The 21,732-nt window shown below is 39.0% G+C and overlaps 1 protein-coding gene across 3 annotated transcripts in view; it reads left to right on the forward strand.

Moving 5' to 3' along the window:
- LOC143022058 (X-ray repair cross-complementing protein 5-like) overlaps positions 1–21,732 on the forward strand; it is a 63,377-nt gene that overhangs the window by 14,262 nt on the left and 27,383 nt on the right. The window contains exons 4-8 of one of the 3 annotated variants that reach the window (XM_076180000.1): positions 345–390; positions 14,570–14,677; positions 14,791–14,893; positions 15,106–15,232; positions 18,552–18,674. In XM_076180000.1, the coding sequence (XP_076036115.1) occupies positions 345–390; positions 14,570–14,677; positions 14,791–14,893; positions 15,106–15,232; positions 18,552–18,674 (507 nt within the window). The remainder of the gene's footprint in view (positions 1–344; positions 391–14,569; positions 14,678–14,790; positions 14,894–15,105; positions 15,233–18,551; positions 18,675–21,732) is intronic. The other 2 variants (XM_076180008.1, XM_076180015.1) reach the window with 2 other exon arrangements.

Consider the following 21,732-nt stretch of genomic DNA (forward strand, 5'->3'; position numbering starts at 1 on the left):
AAGAACCTATCTCGCACAATATAATGGGTTTATATGGGAAAAAAGTGCTCGATTTAAGTATATTCGATATACGAACGGTTTTTCAAGAATGTAACTAGTTCGCTCGTAAATCGAGGGAAGAGTGTAACCACTCAGTTAGGATTTATTACATGTAACATGATGTTTTGTGGCACATTGCTTTAGTGAGTGTAGCTGAAAAGGGGACTCCTTTGTTAGCTTAAATGTAGTCTGGGGGTGAAAGTACACAGTAAAACATCTTGTCTTCCACCTAACCATTATACAGCCATGAAATAAAAAAAATCTCCTAACGCAATTCTCTATTAACATTATATTTCTCTTTTTAGTTATGATAGAGCACACATCTACGATGAGACCAGAAATGGACATCAGGTATGCAATGTGTGGGACTGGATATCTTGTGGGATAGGAGAACTTAAGAGAATTTAGGCTTGGTTTACAGTGCAGAAGTACTTTGAATTTTTTCATTTTCTTGTACCTTCCCTTTAGGAGTCGTATCTCCTGTTCCCACTGGGTTCCATATGAACGAATGGTGTCCCATCCACATGGCATATGTAGTCTGAAATAACTTGATACCCAGGACATTTACAGCTTTTAGGTTGGCCTTTGATGTACTGTAACTATTCAGTCAATTGGATTATTGCCTCAAGTTTCACTGACTGGAAACCTGCAACCCCACTTGCAACTGGCAGTGGCCCTTGAGTCCTCCCATAGATGTGTATGGGATGAGATCTTGGACTGATGTCTGCATTGTATTGGTGTGGTATTGTTTCAGTGTCACTGGGTCAAAGCAGTGGAAAGAGGGGAGCAGTTTTCAGTTCTTGTGTTTAAAGGTGGAGGAAGTACAAAATTGATAAAGAGATGTTTTGACTTCATTCTTAAAGAGTGAATGTCAGCCCCTTTGTTGTTGCACCTTGTAATAGAAGTTAGGAAGTTGACATGGTTTGAAGATGGAGGTAGAGATGATTCTGACAGACATCTCACAGGACAGTCATGTATTTGATAGTCTACCAAACATACTGGAGACATTATTTGTAACAATGAATTTTTTTTCTTTTTCTGGAGACTGACATTCTTGTTGTATGTACATCTGTTGCCTCAGGTCTCTTGCACCTATGGCTCCCAGTTAACCAGCAATGGCCACTAGATTGGCCCACAAGTCTGTCAAAGAAGATTGTGTTGTTGTCTGGAAAGGGCAAGACTGGGGTAGTGTACGATGATGTACTCCATGTCTTCTGTATGGTCAGTCAATCCATCTGTTGCTCAAAGTCCTGCTGCAGGAGACCCATGACTCCCACATAACTGGAAACGGCCACCAGATTAGCCCAAAAGTAATTGAAGAAGAGATTTTCTGTTGTTTGTGAAAGGGAAGAGTGGGGCAGTGTTGGATGAGGTGCTTTGGTCTCTATTCTGTGTAGTAGTTCTATTTGGATTAAACCAAAAACTGTGCCATGAAACTAAAGTCGAGGCCTGTTACCAACATAGTTCACGAACATTGGCTTCAACTGTATGGGCAATCACACTCCTCTGCACCCCCTCTAAAGTCATTGAACGCCTAATACTTCAACTTGTCACGCCACATATTCCCCTTGCTGACTCACAACACGGTTTTAGGCCACTACACTCCACAAACACTCTTCTGATAAACCTCACACAAAGAATTTTAGATGGCATCAATTCAGATAGGCCCCACCACAGCACACTTCTTATAACATTAGACATTAGTAAAGCTTTTGATGCTATCCCCCGCCACAACCTAACAAATAAGATATATAACACAGACATGCACAATAACACCAAAAGATGGCTGGCCAATTATCTGGCAGGTAGGAATGCTTATGTGTCATATAATGGCCAATCATCACACATCAGAAACATTAAGAATGGAGTACCACAGGGCTCTGTTCTATCCCCCTCACTCCTTAATCTATACATGCATGACTTACCCACACCAGACACCTCAGAAATACAAATCTCCCTATGCAGACGACATAACAATCACATGCACACATTGTAACACAGACAAAGCTGCAGAAATAATCCAGTCATACCTTGATACACTCAACACATGGTTCATCACAAACAGACTCAAAATAGCTCCAACCAAATCTACAGCAACACTTCTCACCAACTGGACAAAAGAACACAAATACATACCTCATCTCTACATCAACAACACTCTAATACCACACACAAACACACCAAAAATTCTTGGTGTAACATATGATACATCCATGTCTTTCAAACAACACATCACAAACATAAAAAACAAATGCACACCTAGACTTAACACAATTAAGTCAATCACTGGAACAACATTTGGACAAAACAAAGAAACTAATACAACAATATACAAACAATGCATATGCTCAGTGATGAATTATGCGAGTCCTGCATGGGCTCCTAATCTCAGTGAGACACACCACAACACCCTTCAAATCATACAAAACAAAACCCTAAAAACAATTACAGGCTGCACAAATACAACACCAACAGACCATTTACACCATGAAACAAAAATCCTCAAAGTCAAGGACCACCTCGACATGAGAGGCACACAAACACTTGCCGCAGAAACACATCACAACCGCTACACTACATAGCAGAACACCCACACACACCAAAAAACATTAAAACAACACCCAAAGACCTGTATCACACACAGATACTCTCTTCTCTTCCTCCACAACCACCAAATACCAGCCTCCGGAAATATTCATAATCATATCACTCACCGCTCCATTAACACACTGAAAGACAACACACTGCTGTATGCCAGACCCCCTGATATCCACCCTTCTGAATCCTCTCTCCCACGAAAGGACAGAGTCCACCTGGCCAGACTGCGGTGCAGCCACCACCCAGCACTTCTAAGCTACCAGAAGAGGCTGGATGACCGCATTGTGAACAGCTGCCCAGGATGTAACACTTCACCCCATACCACACAACACACAATGGAAGACTGCATTATACACAATCATGCATGCAAACAACACAACATACACTCTATAAAGGATTTGTGGGAAAACCCAATTTCAGCTGTGGCATTCCTTGGGGAGACGGGACTGCTCGGACAGACAGTCTAGGGAATGACAACAACTGTATGGGCATGTAGCATGCTTCCCAGATATTAATTCTACTCATAGGGTTGTCTCCACAAGAGACAGCCCTCAGTGGAACAGGAAAAGGGGATGCCCATGGCACTCCTGGCTGGAGCAAGTTCATCCATCCTGCTGAATGCTTCTTGGAATGGGGAAGGGAACTGCATGGGGGCTTGCTTGGAGAAACTTTTGGGAATGGCATTGATATTTTGGTAAAACAATGTCACCCTGGTGTATGCTCCTCATTGATGATGATGATCAGCTGCACTGGTGATATGCTCTATGCTCCTCATAGTTTATAGTTCACTAAAATAGCCTAGCAGTAGGCAAAACATAAGAGTACCTTCTGGTGTGGGGCAGGTTAATTGAGGTAGATTGAACTCCTTTGGCATCAGAGGGGTGGTGTACATCTGAATGAAATGTGTAGTCTGGTAGCAGCCAGAATGAAAACAAGTGATATCAGGTATGGGAGGAATTAATAAACTGTATATCATATTTACAGTCTCATTTTTCCTTCATGTGCTGTTGCAGATTATCAAATATTTATATTACTCTACTGTATATGGGCATTCAGGTTTTACCAACATGATTGGAATTTATATAAAGACACAACTCATAATCATTGGGTTGGAATTAACCCCTGCCGATATTCCTGGAATTGCATCCAAATGCCAACATATTTTTTGCTACATTTTATTTATTTGTTTACATTAACTTTTTCCTGATTAACTGAAAATAATGTAGAAATGTCAAAAATGATAGTGAAAGGTGTTCCTGAGGATTTAAAGTACATAAAACCACCTCAGAAGTGCTCACTGACTTTTTTTCCATGACATTTCTCCAGGGTTGAGGAAAAGGTCAAGTTTTATTTATTTGTTCTTTTGATTGATTTACTTATTATTTGTTATATACAACTCAAGTATGTAGAAAAATAAAAAGTTATAGTAAAAGGTGTTCTTGGAAATGAAAAAAGTTCTGTAAAGCTCACCCTTGCTGTGATTAATGCATATCTTGGAGTACTGTTGTGTTAAGCAGTATGATATGTAGATGGCAGTCAGTCAATCAATTGGACTTGGTCTTTTGTAGAAGACTGCGGCCTCCAGGAAACTGGCAACAGCCTCTGGGCAGGACTGTGAGTCACTTAGAGAAGAAATATTGTGTTTTTTGGGGATCATTAATGTGGGGCATTGTAGTATGCGTTCTGTCTTTTGTGTGGGTGCTGCATCTAAGGCAGTTTGAATCTGTGGCCAGGCCTACTCTGTGTTGGTACTGTTTTAATGCTAGATGATGTCCTGTGTGCAGGTGTGCTAGTGTGGTACTTGTCTGATTGTATCTGGGGGTTGTTGGAGTATTGTTTGGCTTTTTTTTTTTTTTATGACACTAGTCAATGAGTATATGAAAAACAAGTGCCATTGGTCTTGAAAGATGAAAACACTGCATATATTTGACACATAATTATACTATGAACAGGGGTGTGTAAAAGTTTGATGCATGTGCTTGTCATTTTACTCACATATTGCTGAATTACTATTATTTAGCTCATTTTTCTTAGATATATTTTTGTTCGTACATTTTATCACTGCACAGGATTGATTCTTCACAAGTAGCTAAAATGAAGGGAAAACAAATGAGTTTGGATGAAATTGGGATGGGTGATATGTGGGTATATGCCTTGGATGAGGCATCCACTTTTAAGAGGGAAAAGGGCCTTTTTGGTATACGTGTGTTACTGTAGGAAAAAAAAAAGTTGGCACAAAAACAGCTATAAGAAGATTGCATCTCTGATGGAGGAAATAATGATAAGTGCTGCTTTGAGTTTTGCTGTCTGGAAACTTGCAGCCCCAAAATGTCAGGTACTGTTCTCAACCCCTTTCATAGATTTCTTTGGGAAGAACCTTGGGAATTTTGTCTGTATTGTATTAATAGGGGACACAAATACAATGCAAACAAGACTCCAAAATTTCTTCCCAGAGCAATCTATAGGAGAGCCCCTGAAGGTATGGGTTTCTACTCATTGAAACACAAGGCAACAATTATTAATGTTACTATTAATGTGCTACTTATTCCATGTCACCAGCTGAAAGTAGGAGGAGAGGAACAGTGACCATTTGTCAGCCATTCTGATGTGAAAAGGTAAAGGAAATCTTGCTGAAGTTGGCAGAGCTCTTGAGCCAGCTCAGAAACAATGCCAGTCTCCAGCCTCGTGGGGTCACACTTCCAGATGGAGGTGAGGGGCTTGATGGGTTTTTGAGAATAGGTAGCAGGGAGATGATTCTGCTATCCACCTTGGAGGACCACCATGAGCAGGTACCTGCCATTGGTCTGATCGAGTTATGCTAGCAAATAGAATTTTTTAACCAAAACTTAATATTGAATTGAAAAATATTCATCTCATTAGTTCAGTGTAAATGGATCTTTTCACAAGAAGACCTGTTCATAAGGCCAATGTAAATGAATCTGATAATCTGATGGATGGTGTGGTGTGGAAGGTAATGACAGGAGATTGGAGGTGGTTAAGAAAAGGGAGAAAAGTGGGAGGTGAGCCAGTTGTTTGCTGACGACACTGCTTGTGGCAGGTTCACAGGAATGATTAAAGGAGTTTGGGAAGGTATGTGATAGAAAGTTAAAGGTAGATGTGGGTAAAAGCAAGGTGATGAGATGTACAAGAGGGAAGAATGGCAGGGAGTTGGAAGCAAGTCTAAAAGGAGAGAGGCTGGAGGAAGTAGCTTTAGGTACTTCATTGCATGTAACAGGAAAGGGAAGAGTGGAGGTAGAGATAAATTGTAGATTGAGAGAAGCAAGTAAATGCCTTGGGGGATTAAAAAGTGTTACTAGAAATAGGCATTTGGGAATGGATGCAAAGAAGAGGCTATATGAAGGGGTGATTGTGCTAACAGCATTGTATGGGGCAGAAACTTTAAATTTAAGAGAGGCAGAGAGAACAAGTTTAAATGTGTTTAAGATGAAATGTCTGAGACATAAGGGTTACAAGGTTGGATAGGGTGATAAATTAGATGAGAAGAGCAGGAATGGAAAAGGAAATGGCAAATAGGGTCGTTGAAAGATTATTGGGACAATTTGGACACTTGGAAAGAATGAGTGATGAAAGATAAATAAAAGGTGTGGAGGGAGTGAACTTGAGGGGACAACTGAGGATAACATGGATGGATGGGGTAAAGGCATTGAGAAAGAGGGGAGAAGGCAGGAGGTAAGGATAAGTGGAGCGTGACTGTATTGATGATACTATTATGTAAGGTCATGGGGTGTAGGTGTTGCTTATGTGTGAATGATATTTTCACGTGGTCCAAAGGGATTTCTCCCTATCTTCTCTTTTTCTGCATGAGGGAGAGTTACTGATTAAGTGAAGCAGCCATGCTTTGGAATCACTGTGTCTTGCTATATTGCTTCTGACCCAGGGCAGTGGATGGGATACACTGATTGGAGTGGTATGGGGGGGAGAAGGTATGTACCTTTGATTTGGCTACCTCTCTTATAAGAGGTATATAGATAGATGGATAAGAATTTTGAGAATTGGAAATTGAATTTCACATCTTCATTGTTGTATGCTTTACAACATTCTTACTGTACAGTACTGCTTCATTATTACGAGATTGGGTACTCAAGATAACCATTGATACTGATTTTTGTCTGGTCAAGTACCTTTTCGTTCCATTTTTCTAACCCTTAACCTACTTGTATGTAATTTATTAAGATGAATTAGTTTGTGAATTGAAATACTGAATACTGAAGTAAAAATGTTTTAAGATGAGGGCTTTGCTCTCAATCATTATCATTGATGGTATTGTCTCTCACAAGAAAAAAATATTTATTACCATCACTACTAACACAATGTCTGTCACTAATTTACTGATGCCTTCATTTAGGATAAACATGACCAAATATTGGTTAAGATTTGTGGATTGTTGCCATATAGGCAACAATTTTTATTGAACATATATTGTTATCATTCTATCCTTGGGGAGAACATTGCACCAACGCGATGGAGTCATAGATCAATCAATCTTTTGTCCCAGGTTTCTCTTGCAGGAGACCCATGTCTTCCAGGAAACCAGCATCCACTTTGTATCAGTCCTTTAGTTACTTCTGTAAGGGATGCTGTGTTGATTGGATATGGAAAGGGAGGGGCAATGAAAGATGAGGTGTATGGGGTCATCTGTGTAATGGTTGCATCACACAGAGGACATGGAACTTGTCATTTTTGATGGTCAAAGATTGGGGGAAACCAGGTTATGTATAGCTTCATATAGTTCATATGAAGTGATTACACACTAGTTGTGGGATCCACTTTATGGTGTCTGGGTCATTGTGCAAGCAACTGTCCTAAGATTACAAGAATATTTTATTTGTTTCCGTGGTGTGGTGTGCATTTATGAAAAAGAAATTATCGAGTTATGAGCTTGTGAAATTTTAGATGTCTATAGCATGTGTGGTAGCAGTAGTATCAGAGTTTCTGCATTACCCTCAAGGATTCCTCACTCACAGTTATAGCTTCTGTGTCTTTTATTAAGTAGTTGAACTTAATGCATCTTATGCACCCAGTTCAATTAATGAAGCCAGATTTGTTTCCATATTCATTTGTGATAAATTGGTCATGTAGGATGGTCTTACCATGTTCATCCTCAAGAAGGGTGAAAAGTACACACTTGCCAAAGGGGGTGAGTTTTTCTGTTCATGACAGGATTTTCTTGCCATCTTAACCCCTTCATTATGACGACACCTACATAGACGTCATGAGGTGAAAGTGGGTATATGAGGATGCCTGTGTCGGTGTCTTGAATATATTTATTTTGTAGTTGTAGCTGAGCGACCCCCCACATTCAGTGAATTGGCTTGATCATATTTTCAATGGTTATTAATATTCAGAGTGAAAGAGATTGACTAATACTGCTGTAACTTTATATTTTATAACTCGAGTATTGTGATGCATCATTGTACATCAGACATCTGATGTTGCCTGCAAGAATTTGACTTGTATTGAAAAGGTTAACCTAACCTAATATTTATATTGTTTATATATATGTATATATATATATATATATATATATATACATACACTTATATACTAAGGCAAAGGATTACAAAGGCGGAGCATGCCGACAGGAGACCTTTTGGTCCATATCTAGGTCGGATGCAAAAAAAAAATCATATATACATACATACATATACCAAGGCTTTTTCCCCCTTCCAAGGGAGGTAGCCAAAAAGGGAAAGGCATAAAAACACTCCCACCCATTTCATCCCTAAATACACTCCACACCCCTCCCACCCTTCCTCTCATCTGAGCACCTCCTGGATGACGGGTCATCCCTGCACCCTGCCCACCGCCCTGGGTCAGAAGCAGTGTCGCAAGACACAGTACATCCACAGCAAGGCCGCTTCATTTAATCGGCGACCCCCCCTCTCCGTCCCCGTTTGCATATAAGGAGAGGACGGGGAGAAATCCCTTCGGGCTGCGTCAAAATTTACTCACACATACTACCCCACCCCCCACCCCCACACCCATTGCTCCTCATGCAGTCACAACATCATCCATATACAACTATTCTCCACTCACCTCTGTCTTCCGTCCTCTCCCTTCCTTCCTCAACAGACATTCCCCTCTTCCCCAAAGCCCCCTTCACCCCATCCATCCACCTCATCCTAGGACGTCCCCTCATGTTCACTCCCTCCACATCTGCCTTCCATACCTCTTTTACTAGTCTTTCTTCACTCATTCTTTCCATGTGTCCAAACCATCCTAATATTCTTTCATCAACCCTATCTCCCAAATCCTTTTTCACCCCTGTTCTCCTCCTCACTTCCTCATTTCTCACTCTATCTAGCCTAAAAAAAATCATAATAATAAAATAATAAATAAAAACTATAATAATGTAAATAACAAATAAAGTACATAAGTAAATGCATACGTATAGTTAAATAATAAACAAACAGGTAAATAGTAAATAATAATAGTTTGACATATAACTAATAATAAATGAAAATCAAACAGACAAATGATAACAAAACAAAAACAAATAATATGAAATAAATTATAATCATTACAGCATCTTGCTTAGGTGTTTATCTAAATGATTCTTAAAGCTTCGAACTGAACTACATTGCACTACCTGTGCAGGAAGTTTATTCCATTCATTAACCATGGTTGGCAAAGTTGTTTCTACCTACTTCCAAATTGAATCTATTTCCGGACAGTTTGAGACCATTGTTTCTTGTCTGATTCTCATTCATTGTGAAAATTTTGTCACTTTTGATGTTGTCAATTCCCTTTAAAATCTTAAAGACCTGTATCAAGTCACCTCTGAGTCTACGCTTTTTTAGGGAAAACAGATTCATATGTTTTAGTCGATTTTCGTATGATTTATTTTTGATATTTGGAATCAGTTTTGTGGCTTGCCATTGTACTTTTTCCAGTCTGTCAATGTCTTTAATGAGATTCGGTGACCATACGGAAACAGCATATTCCAAATGTGGACGAACTAATGATTTATATAGCTTGTTAATGAGTGATGGACTTTTGAAATCAAAAGATCGCACAATCAGTCCTAAAATCTTATTTGCTTTCTCAGAGGCTGAAATACACTGCTTGGATGATTTGAGGTCGTTACTGATAATTACACCGAGATCTTTTTCACAATCCACTTTTGTTAACGAATTTCCAAATAACTTGTAATCGTACATACATACATACATATACCAAGGCTTTTTCCCCCTTCCAAGGGAGGTAGCCACTATTACTTACTATTATTTTTACCTATGTGCATTACCTTGCATTTACTTGTGTTAAATTTCATTAGCCCCTTTTCAGACTATTGCTGTAATTTATCTAAATCTTCTTGAATATCTAATTGGTTTAAGTGATCATTTGCCATTTCGCACAGTTTTGTATCATCAGCAAATTTGGAAACAATAGATTTTAGTCCATGGTCTATATCATTTATATATACTATGAATAGAAGTGGCCCAAGAACGGAACCCTGAGGAACTCCACTTGTAACATTTTTCCATCTAGAAGTTTTTCCATTTAAAACAACTCTCTGTTTTCGACCATTCAACCAATTACTAGTCCAACCTAATAGGCTACCACTTATTCCGTGTAAAGCTAATTTAGTAAGTAGTCTTTTGTGTGGGACGGTATCAAAAGCTTTTGCAAAGTCTAGATATATTAAATCTATATTGTTTCTTTTGTCATAACTCGAGATAACTGTGTAGAATTCGAGTAAGTTAGTCACGCAAGAACGTTTCCGTCTGAAACCATGCTGGCTATCATTTATCAAACGGTTACTTTCTAAATGATGTTCGATAGCATCTCTGATGATAGTTTCCATTATTTTTCTTACGATTGAAGTCAAACTTATAGGCCTATAGTTATTTGGTTTCTTTTTGTCACCTTTTTTGAATATGGGAGTAACGTTAGCTAGCTTCCATTCTCTTGGGACATCTCTGGATATGATGGATTTCTTTAAAATAATTTCTAATGGAACAACAATCTCATTTTTCATTTCCTTTAAGATTCTTGGATGCCAACTGTCAGGCCCTGGTGTTCTATTAACTTTGAGTTTATCTATACACCTTTTAATTTTTTCTTTTGTTATATTTACCGTAGTGAGTAAGTTTACCCTAGACTTTTCACAGGTTTCAGTTTGGAGTTCACTTTGAGGTGTTTCGTTTACGAATACCGAGCTACAATAATTGTTTAAGATATTACACATCCCTTCATTTGAATATTCAAGTTGACCGTCGTCAGCAGATAATAGTGGACCAATGTGATTCCTAACAACCTTTTTATCTCTAATGTAACTATAGAATTCTTTGGGATTCTCTTTGGATTTATCAGCGATGTTCGTTTCGTATTGTCATTTTCTTTTTCTTATTGTCTTTTTTTAATCTCTCTGTATTGATACATAACTTTCATAGTCATTAGATGCACCCGAGCACTTATATTTCTTATAAGCCTGTCTCTTTTTAGCAATACTTTTTTCAGTTTCTTTGTCGAGCCACTTTGGGCGAGCCTGATTTGGGGGACGTGTGTCCTTAAAAGGAATGTATGTATGAATCATCTTAGTGAGCGTATTTTGAAATATTTCCCACATCTGATCTACAGGTCTTTCGTTTAATTTTGCCTCCCAATCTGTAAGCTGAAGCTCCTGACCTAGTCCTATGAACTGAGCTTTACTGAAATCGGGTATTTAGAAACACAAGTATCTATTCAAAAAAAAATTTAGGAGTTTGAATCTAACCAAGTTGTGATCGCTATTTGCAACAGATTCACCGACTTCTACATCAGTTACCATGCTTTTGTGGCTAGTGATCAATAGATCGAGTAAGTTTCCATATCTTGTGGGCTGTTTTACATGCTGAATTAAGTAATTGTCACCAAGAAAATCAATCAAGCGACTACCTATATGGCCATGTTCAAGGGTCATCCAATCAATGTCAGTAAAATTGAAATCGCCCATTATCAATAAATCCCGGTTGCAGAAACTAGACAGTTCTTGAAATAAGTTTGTCATCTGCTAATGATAATGTCTTTGGCCTATATATTACACACATATATATATATATAAAATATATATATAAAATTTCACTCCAACACAAAGAAACTGACATCCATGGTCTTTATCATGGTGTTTATGGGTGAGGATCCTACTGGTTTTTGGGTTGTTGGAATTCCCCAAGAACCATAGTGTGAGGAATAGTGGATGTTTAGTGGTAGAACTAAAGTAATGTATCTGCAGTGTTTTACTATGTGCTTGCACTTAATTGCAAGGGCACATCTCAAGCAGATATGCAATCTTTAACCATTTGTACTTTAGTGAAGGCTAGAACAGGAATATTTAGGGTATGAGAAGGAAATAGTTGTGCTTCTGAAGAAAAAGGGGATACTTGGACTATTGTTTCAAATGTATGGGTGAAGAAACATGTCTTAGTGGTATTGAATGACACTAGACTTTCTCTGCCCTAGTCAGATAATAGAGAGAGGTCAGAAGTTAGTTGTTCTGCAGCTGTTCTAGAAGAATAAGCATACATGCGTACATACCAAAGAACCCTTTCCACCTTATAAAAAAAGGGTGGGCAAGTCAAATTGTTCACTCACCTCATATGTAATGAAGTAGTGGGGGTAAACCAGCTTCCACTGTAGGCCCCTACTATGGAGGTGCTATGTCTTGCTGCATTGCCTCTAACCCAAGCAGTGCACAGGGAACAGGGATGACCCTTTATCCACAAGGAGCTAAGATGGAAGGGAGAGGACATTAGTTTTGGATGGGTGAAGGGTAGGTAGATGTATGCCTTGAATAGGCCATCCACTTAGGATAGGTATTGCCAAATATTAGCTAAGGTTCATAGAATGTTGCCATATAGACAACAGATTTTATTGAACATGTATTTGTATAATACTGATGACCCACTTTCGGAGAAGAATAAGCGAAGATATAGAGATCTGTATATTTCGATCACTTACTGTGATCCTCTTCGGCAGATATGAGTTACAAAGTACAGAACAATGTGTATTTATAGTAAGAGAGTGAGGTAGCATGAGGGGACGAGGCTCAGGTCAACACGCCCGGCACGCATGCTGAGCCTCGTCCCCTCATGCTACCTCACTCCCTTACTATAAATACACATTGTTCTGTACTTTGTAACTCATATCTGCCGAAGAGGATCACAGTAAATGATCGAAATATACAGATCTCTATATCTTCGCTTATTCTTCTCCGAAAGTGGGTCATCAGTATTATTTTACATATGTGCTACGACATATCTTTGTTGATGTATTTGTATGTTTCTGTCCTTGGAGAATATTGCAACAATGAGATGGGGTCATAGATCGATCAATCTGTTACCCCAGGCATTTGCTTTGTATCAGTCCTTTAGTCACTCAAGTAAGGGATACTGTGTTGTTTGGATATAGAAAGGGAGGGGCCGTGCAAGATAGGTGTATGGGGTCATTTGTGTAATGGTTGCATCACGCAGAGGACATGGAACTTGTCATTTTGGATTGTCAAAGAGATTGGGAAACCAGTCTATAAATGTATAGCCATATAGTTCATATGAAATGATTACACACTGGTTGTGTGATCCACTTGATGATGTTCAGGTCTTGTGCAAGCAAGTGTTCTAAGAATACAATTATTTATTTATTTATTTATTTTTTCTTGATGTGGTGTGCATTTATGAATTTTTTTGAAGAGTTATGAGTTTATGAAATTGTAGATGGCTGTAGCATGTGAGATAGTGATAGCAGTAGTAACAGAATTTCTATACTATCCTCAAGGATTCATAACTCAATTGTAGATTCCATGTCTTTTATAAATAAGTTGTAAAACTTCACACATACCTCTTTTGCACCCAACTCAGTTAATGAAGCCAGACATGTTTCCATATTCATTTGTGACAAATGGGTCATGTAGGATGGTCTTACCATGTTTGTCCCCAAGAGTGGTGAAAAGTGCACACTTGCCAAAGGGGCTGAGTTTCTTTCTGTTTATGGCAGGATTCTCTTGCCATCATAACCTAACCTATTCTTTTTTATTTTATTATTATTTTTTTTCTGTTGTGATTTTTTTCACACCAACAGAAAGAAACTTTGACATCCATGATCTTTATCATGCTGTTTATGGGTGAGGATCCTGCTGGCTTTCGGGTTGTCAGAATTCCCCCAAGAACCATGGTGTGAGGGATAGTGGATGTATAGTGGTAGACCTAGAGTAATGTGTCTGCAGTGTTTTACTGTGTGCTTGCACTTTATTGCAAGGGCACTTCACCAGCAGACATACAGTCTTTAACCATACTCTGTACTTATTGAAGGGTAGACCAAGAACACTTAGGATGTCAGAAGGAAATAGTTGTGTCTTTGAAGAAAAGGGGAATATCTGGAAGATTGTATCATACTTATGGGTGGAGAAATGTGACTTAGTGGGACTGAATGACACTAGACTTTCTATGTCCCAGTTAGATATCAGAGTGGTTAGATGTTAGTTGTTCTACAGCAGTTCTAGAAGAATAGATGTACATGCAAACATATTAAAGAAACTTTTCCACCTCATAAGAAGGGTGGCTGAGTCTAATTGTATACCCACCTCACATTTAATATAGTGGGGGTAAACCTGCTTCTGCTGTAGGCCCTGCTATAGAGGTGCTGTGTCTTTATCCACAAGGAGCTAAGATAGAAGGGAGAGGATGTTGGTTTTGCATGGGTGAAGGTTAAGTGTATGTCTTGACTAGGCTATCCCTCTTATAAGGGGTGAAGGGTCTTTGGTATATGTATATAAAATAGTGAAGAATGAATACTTCTTACGTTTCTTGATCTTAGATATGGGTATCATAGATTCATTTGATTAGAAATTAGTACAGTATATCCTGTTGTGAAAAGTAGTTGCAAAATATTTATTAGAAGATTATGCTTAATATTGGTCATTTGTTTATTACAGGAAGGAATCGTTCTTGTGTTGGATGTTGCACCCCCTGTCCGAAGTGGAACTGATGAAACATTCTTCTCGTTGACCAAAAAGTGTGTTACAAACATTCTGCAGAGAAAGGTAACGCTAACAATCCCTTTGCAATACATTTTTATAACTTGCATATTTTTTCTATACTATTTTATACATTTGATAATTGGAAATGATGATTGTATTTGTCTCCCACATGCCAGATATTTGCAGAGAAATGTCGAGACCAAGTTGGCATTGTACTCTTTGGAACTGACAGAACAGACAATAAGTTGGCAAGTGCTGGCCAGTACCAAAACATTACAGGTACAAGCATGCCCTTTGTCCTGAAAAAGTTCTGGAGATAGTTTACTTAGTGAATATAAAGTATAAAAATGATGCATATGGTTTAAGTATGGATATATATATATATATATATATATATATATATATATATATATATATTAACATGTAGAGAAGGTAATGTGTTTGCAATTTTTTGCATAAAGATGAATTATAATAATTTCATGGATTAACAGTTTTAAGGAAACCTCAGCTAGTAAATTGGGAACTCATCAATAGTATTGAGAACTTACCACGAGGAAATTCAAATGGCGACTGGCTGGATGCACTGGTGGTGGCCATGGACCTCTTTGCTGAATCTGAGTAAGTCAAATGGGAAAGTGATTTCAGAATGGATATTATGATGTTTACAAAGTGGATATTTACAAAAAGAGTGAGTGCATGCCTTTGACATGGCCACCTTCCTTATAAGGGGGAAGAATCCCTTTGTGTAGAAATTAATAAACAAAAGAGTTTAGGACTTTGTATGTCACATGTGATTAGATATACTGCAGGTAATGTATGCCAATACTAGCATTCCTGGGACCAATGATGGGTACTTGCTTTTAGTAGTCATACAAAGCTATCCATTTTCAAAACTCGTCAATTCCCTCACCTCCATCAGGAGGTGCAGCCCTGAGCAACTGATGCTCGTTTTCCAGGCTGTATCCAGGATTCCTCTCTATCAACTTTTTGTTTCTTAAACTTGAATATGTGGGTACTTGTAAGCAACTGGTGCCTCAAAACTCAAATGGGCCAAGCTGGCTGTCAACCAGTGATATGCCCACACCAGGGAAATGATACTCTTTGATGTCCATCTCTTAGGACTTCTGCTTGCAGGTACCCATCATTGATTTAATCTATCTATAGCCTCCTCCCATCCATCACCCAGTTGTTTCCCTTTTATCTTAGCCCCTTGTGGATGAAGGGTCATCCCTGGCTCCTGCTAACTGTCTTTATCAGAAGCATTGCATCAAGACACAACACATCCATAGCAGGGCCCCACCAATTCATGTACACAGAAACTCTCCCTCATCATTCCTGCATGTGAAGATAGAGAAGATAAAGAGAAATTTCTTCAGGCCTCATCAGTTTAAAGCCCATTCACAACCATTTTCCACTCCTATCTTTTGTCTTCCCCCATCCCTGCTCAACAGATGTTCCCCTTGTACTCAAGGCTCCTTTCACCACATCCATCCATCCATCTTGTTCTTGGTTTTCCCATAAAGTTCACTCCATCCTTCTCTACCTTTCCTGGCTTGCTCTTTCCTTGTGCCCAAACCTATCTATCCTACCCTTCAACTCCCTTTCTACTCCCACTCTACTAATAGACATTTGGGAATGGATGCTAAGAGGAGACTATATGAAGGAGTGATTGTGCCAACAGCACTGTATGGGGCAGAAACATGGAACATAAGAGAGGAAGAGAGAAGGAATTTGAATGTGTTTGAGATGAGGTGTCAGAAGTATGATGGGGTTACTAGGCTGGATAGAGTGAGAAATGAGGAGGTGAGGAGGAGAACAGGGGTGGAAAGGGGGTTGGGAGATAGGGTTGATGAAAGAGTATTAGGATGGTTTGGACACATGGAAAGAATGAGTGAAGAAAGACTAGTAAAAGAGGTATGGAAGGCAGATGTGGAGGGAGTGAACATGAAGGGACGTCCTAGGATGAGGTGGATGGATGGGGTGAAAGGGGCTTTGGGGAAGAGGGGAATGTCTGTTGAGGAAGGACGGGAGAGGACAGAAGACGGGTGAATGGAGAATGGTTGTATATGGATGATGATGTGATGCATGAGGTGGAATGGGCGGGGGGGGGGAGGATGGGGGTGAGGTAGTATGTGTGAGCAAATTTTGACGCAGCCCGAAGGGATTTCTCCCCGTCTTCTCCTTTTATGCAATGGGGGGACGGAGAGGGGGGGGTCGCCGATTTAATGAAGCGGCCTTGCTGTGGATGTGCTGTGTCTTGCGACACTGCTTCTGACCCAGGGCAGTGGACAAGGTGCAGGGATGACCCGTCATCTGGGAGGTGCTAAGATGAGAGGGAGGGTGGAGGGGTGTGGAGTGTATTCAGGGATGGAATGGGTGGGAGTGATTTTATGCCTTTTCCTTTTTGGCTATCTCCCTAGTAAGGGGGAAAAAGCCTTGGTACCGTATTTTCCGGCTTAAAATGCGCACCCATGCACTTCGTTATCTCAGTACACAGATAGCGCGCACCGACGTATAACGCGCATACCCGATCGCATTTGTCTATAACGCAGTTTTACCTCGGTATTTTTATTATGTGAACGAGGTTACATGGAGAAGTATTTTTCATTGGCTAGAGCCACCGCTGGGAAATCTGTTGATTTGTCACTAAATTAAGTGTCAGTTTAGGCATCAATCAGGACACAACTAAGAAAAAGTCGGAACTACATGTACTGGTATATGACTCATGTTGTGCGTTTGTCCCTTATTACTTTGTAGCTTAAATAGTTTGTAGGAAATATAATCTGAAAAAAGCTTATTGAAAGTAAAATATACAGAAATGTTTTGGGAATTTTACAGAAAATTTTCATTTTATATCTTGAGGAAATAATTCGTCTTTACCATTTTTTATTTAATACTGAAACAAACTACAGACTTTCGTTTTAGCTTTGAACCTGCAATGACAGTGGTGAAATAGGACAGTCTCTCATCGAGGTGACGTTTAGTTAATATAACTCCCGAAAGAGGGTGTTGTAGTCAGGTGTTTGACACGAGTTTATGAACGGCCGCAACGGAATTTGTACCATACCTAAAGTGAAGCAACAAAGCCAACATAAAAATTCAAACTAGGATGCTGTGAACATGGGCAAATATCATGAATATTGATCATGTTTCATGGTGTTTAGGCCTATTTAAACATGAAAAATAAGATTCGATAGATACCTACCTATACCAAATATTTATATACGGTAGCCCATGCTGGTGTATTCTTTCATGGCACCATGGCTGTACAGTTCTTCTTGTTCTCACGGAACGTCACGGAGAAGTGTGCCTCCCGACTTTGTGACGGCCAACATCGTCACGTTGTTGTGAAAATAATTACACACACAGCCGCAGAATTTTTATCGTAGGCCGTAGATAATGCGCACCACCGGATAACGCGCACCCCACATTTTTAGGCCCTTCTAACGGAAAAAAGTCGTGCACTATACGCCGGAAAATACGGTATATGTGCGTATGTATCTATCCTTGTAACCCCCACCACACTTTTCAAGCACTTTGTTTTAAATTCATTTAAGTTTCTCCTTTCTGCCTCTCAAATTCTAAGTTTGCACCCCATACTGTCATAGGCACAATCACCCCTTCATATAATCTTCTCTTTTCATCCATTCCCAGATACCTATTTCTCAGGTCCCTTTTCATTCCTCCAGGACATTTACTTGCTTCCATCACTCAACAGTTTACCTCCACCACCACTTTTCCAGTCCCTGCTACACCTAACCTTAAATACTTAAAACCATCCATTTCTAACCTCATTCCTTTGACCTTCCTCCAATTTACAGCCTTCCTCACCTCTTGTTCATCTCGTTACCTTGCTTTCATCTACATTGATTTCATACAAACTTGAAATCAAATGTTGCTGGAAGATTGAAAGGACCTTTCTTTTCTTGCATTGCAGTGGATCAATGTACAGCACCAGGAAAATTGTCCTCATGACTGATTTTAGCTCTGAATTTAGTGATAATCAGACCAACAAAATTATTCAAGGCTTGAGAAATCTAAATATTGAGCTAAGTGTCATGTAAGTATACATGAGATTATTAGTATTTCTTCAACGTCAGTGTAGTGCATGAAGCCATTAGAACTTGCCAAGATGTCAAATATGCAAAAACTTTTCATAAATGAAATAACCTTACATTTGTCCAAATTTACTATGCATATACAGTATTTTATGAAAATGTAGTGGTCCATTCTGTTTTACAATGATTTATTTTTTACAATTATTAATGACTTTAAATTGAAATAAGATTAGGTTTTAGGATATTACTTAGTATTAGGTATTTGTATATGTGTATTTATCTAGTATTATACAGGAAGGGGAGCTATGCTTGTAGTGATCCATCTTTGTATCTCGCAACATCTAGTTTGTTCTTAAATTCTTGTATGGTGTTTGCACACACTAATGTTTCATCCAATTTGTTCCAGAGATTCACCATTGTGTAGATATATATATGTATATATATATGTGTGTGTGTGTGTGTGTGTGTATATATATATATATATATATATAATTTTTTTTTTTTTTTTTTTTTTTCAGGTCTCTTCTATAACTATCCTTTGAGTTTCTTTTCATTTCTCCTTGTTTTTCTTTTATCCCACACTAATAGGTCTTTTCTATCAAGGACTTCCATGCCTTTCATGATTCTGTAAATGGTCATTAGATTGCCTCTTTCTCTTCTTTGTTCCAAGGTTGGTAGTTCCAGTTTAGCCAATCTTTGTATGTCAATTTTGAAAGTGTTAGGGCCATCTTTGTCGTTGGTCTTTGGATCCTTTCTAATTTCCTTATACAGGAATACCTCACTATACGACCAAGTACTATAAAGTAGGTAAAACAAATGTTGGGTGTATGTGAAAGCCCCAGGAGGCAAAAAATGAGGGGAGGGGGTTCACAGGGTACATGAACACAACACCCCTATTTATATGTAAAACCCACCTTGATGTATGAATTTTCGCATTGCAACCAGTCAGCTGGGAACACAACTTGGTTGTATAGTGAGGTATTCCTGTATTCTTTTTTTGTACTGGGTGTCTAGAGTGTTGCAGCATACTCCAATCATGGTCTTATCAGTGTGATTAATATTTTTTTACCATTATTTCATTCAAGTAGTTAAAAACCACCTTTATTGATCTTAGTAAATTGTAGGTTTCTCCAACTATTTTGTTTATATCCTTGTCTGGAGACATGTCTTTGGTGTTAATTACTCCTAGGTCCTTATTGGAACTAACTTTCTTTCCTCTACTGATTTTATATTGTCCTCTTTTTTTTTTTTTTTTTTTATCACACTCTCTCTCTCTCTCTCTCTCTCTCTCTCTCTCTCTCTCTCTCTCTCTCTCTCTCTCCAAGCTCCATTATACTACATTTCTTAATGTTAAAGTTCACTTCCACTTTTGGCTCTGTTCCCAGACTTTGTCCAGATCAAGCAATTCACAGTATTTTTCTGTACTCACTTTCTTTAGTAGTTTTGTGTCGTCTGCAAAGAAATTCATATAACATTCTGCACCTTCATCCATGTCATTTATAGATATAGCGAACATTATCGGAGCCAATACTGAACCCTGTGGGACTCCACTTGTCATTTCTTCCCAGGTCGAGTTTTTATCTCTGAGCACCACTCTCATTTTTCTCCCATTTAAGAAATATTCCATCCATTTCAATAATTTTCCATGTACACCTGTTGTTTTGAGTTTTCTTAATAGTTTTTTGTGTGGTACTTTATCAATTGCCTTTTGTAAATCCAGGAACACACAATCTGCCCATCCGTCCCTTTCTTGGATTATATCTATTAACCTTGAATAAAAAATCAAGTTTATGACACATGATCTTTCCTGTCTAAAACCTAATTTTTTTTATTTAATATATTGTTCTTTTCCATATGTAGTCCATTTACTTTTGATGAATTTTCACACATTTTAGCTATTGTACTTGTAAGGGAGACCAGTCTATAGTTGGGTCTTCCTTGTCTCCCCCTTTATATATTGGCATGATACTGGCATTTTTCCAGTCTTGTGGTACCTTTACTTCTTTGAGTGAGCAATCTAATATTGTATATATTTTGTCTGTTAGTTCATCCATTCTTTTAGTATCCAGTTTGTAATTCTGTCTGGGCCATGTGATTTTCTGACATCAAGGTTCATTATTTCTTTCTGTGTCACAATTATTTCTTTCATTTCTTTCTGCCTTTCCTTCAGCCCAATTGTTTTTACCTACTTGTATTTTATGGGCAGGGGAGCTATGCTTGTGGCAACCAGTTTTTGTATCTCGCAAGATCAAGTTTGTTCTTAAATTCTTGCATGGTGTTTGCACACGCTATATTTTCATCTGGTTTGTTCCAGATGTCTATTACTCTGTGTGGGAAGCTATTCTTTTTCAGGTCTCTTCTGTAGCTGTCCTTTTTGAGTTTCTTTGCATGTCATCTTGTTTTTCCTCTGTCCCACTTTAATAAGTCCTCTCTATCAAGGAGTTCCTTGCCTTTCATAATCCTGTAGATGGCTAGTAGATCCCCTCGTTCTCTTCTTTGTTCCAGGGTCGGCAATTCCAGTTTGGCCAATCTTTGTTGTTGTTGTTGTCGTTCCCTAGACTGTCTGTCCGAGCAGTCCCGTCTCCCCAAGGAATGCCACTGCCGAAACTGGGGTTTCCCACAAATCCTTTATAAAGTGTATGTTGTGTTGTTTGCGTGCATGATTGTGTATAATGCAGTCTTCCATTATGTGTTGTATGGTATGGGGTGAAATGTTACATCCTGGGCAGCTGTTCACAATGCGGTCATCCAGCCTCTTCTGGTAGCTTAGAAGTGCTGGGTGGTGGCCGCACTGCAGTCTGGCCAGGTGGACTCAGTCCTTTCGTGGGAGAGAGGATTCAGAAGGGTGGATATCAGGGGGTCTGGCATGCAGCAGTGTGTTGTCTTTCAGTGTGTTAATGGAGCGGTGAGTGATGTGATTATGAATATGTTTCCGGAGGCTGATATTTGGTGGTTGTGGAGGAAGAGAAGAGAGTATCTGTGCGTGATAAAGGTCTTTGGGTGTTGTTTTAATGTTTCTTGGTGTGTGTGGGTGTTCTGCTATGTAGTGTAGTGGGTGTG

This window comes from Oratosquilla oratoria, chromosome 3 (genome assembly GCF_046742065.1).
Source record: "Oratosquilla oratoria isolate Oo_2021 chromosome 3, ASM4674206v1, whole genome shotgun sequence".
NCBI lineage: Eukaryota > Metazoa > Arthropoda > Malacostraca > Stomatopoda > Squillidae > Oratosquilla > Oratosquilla oratoria.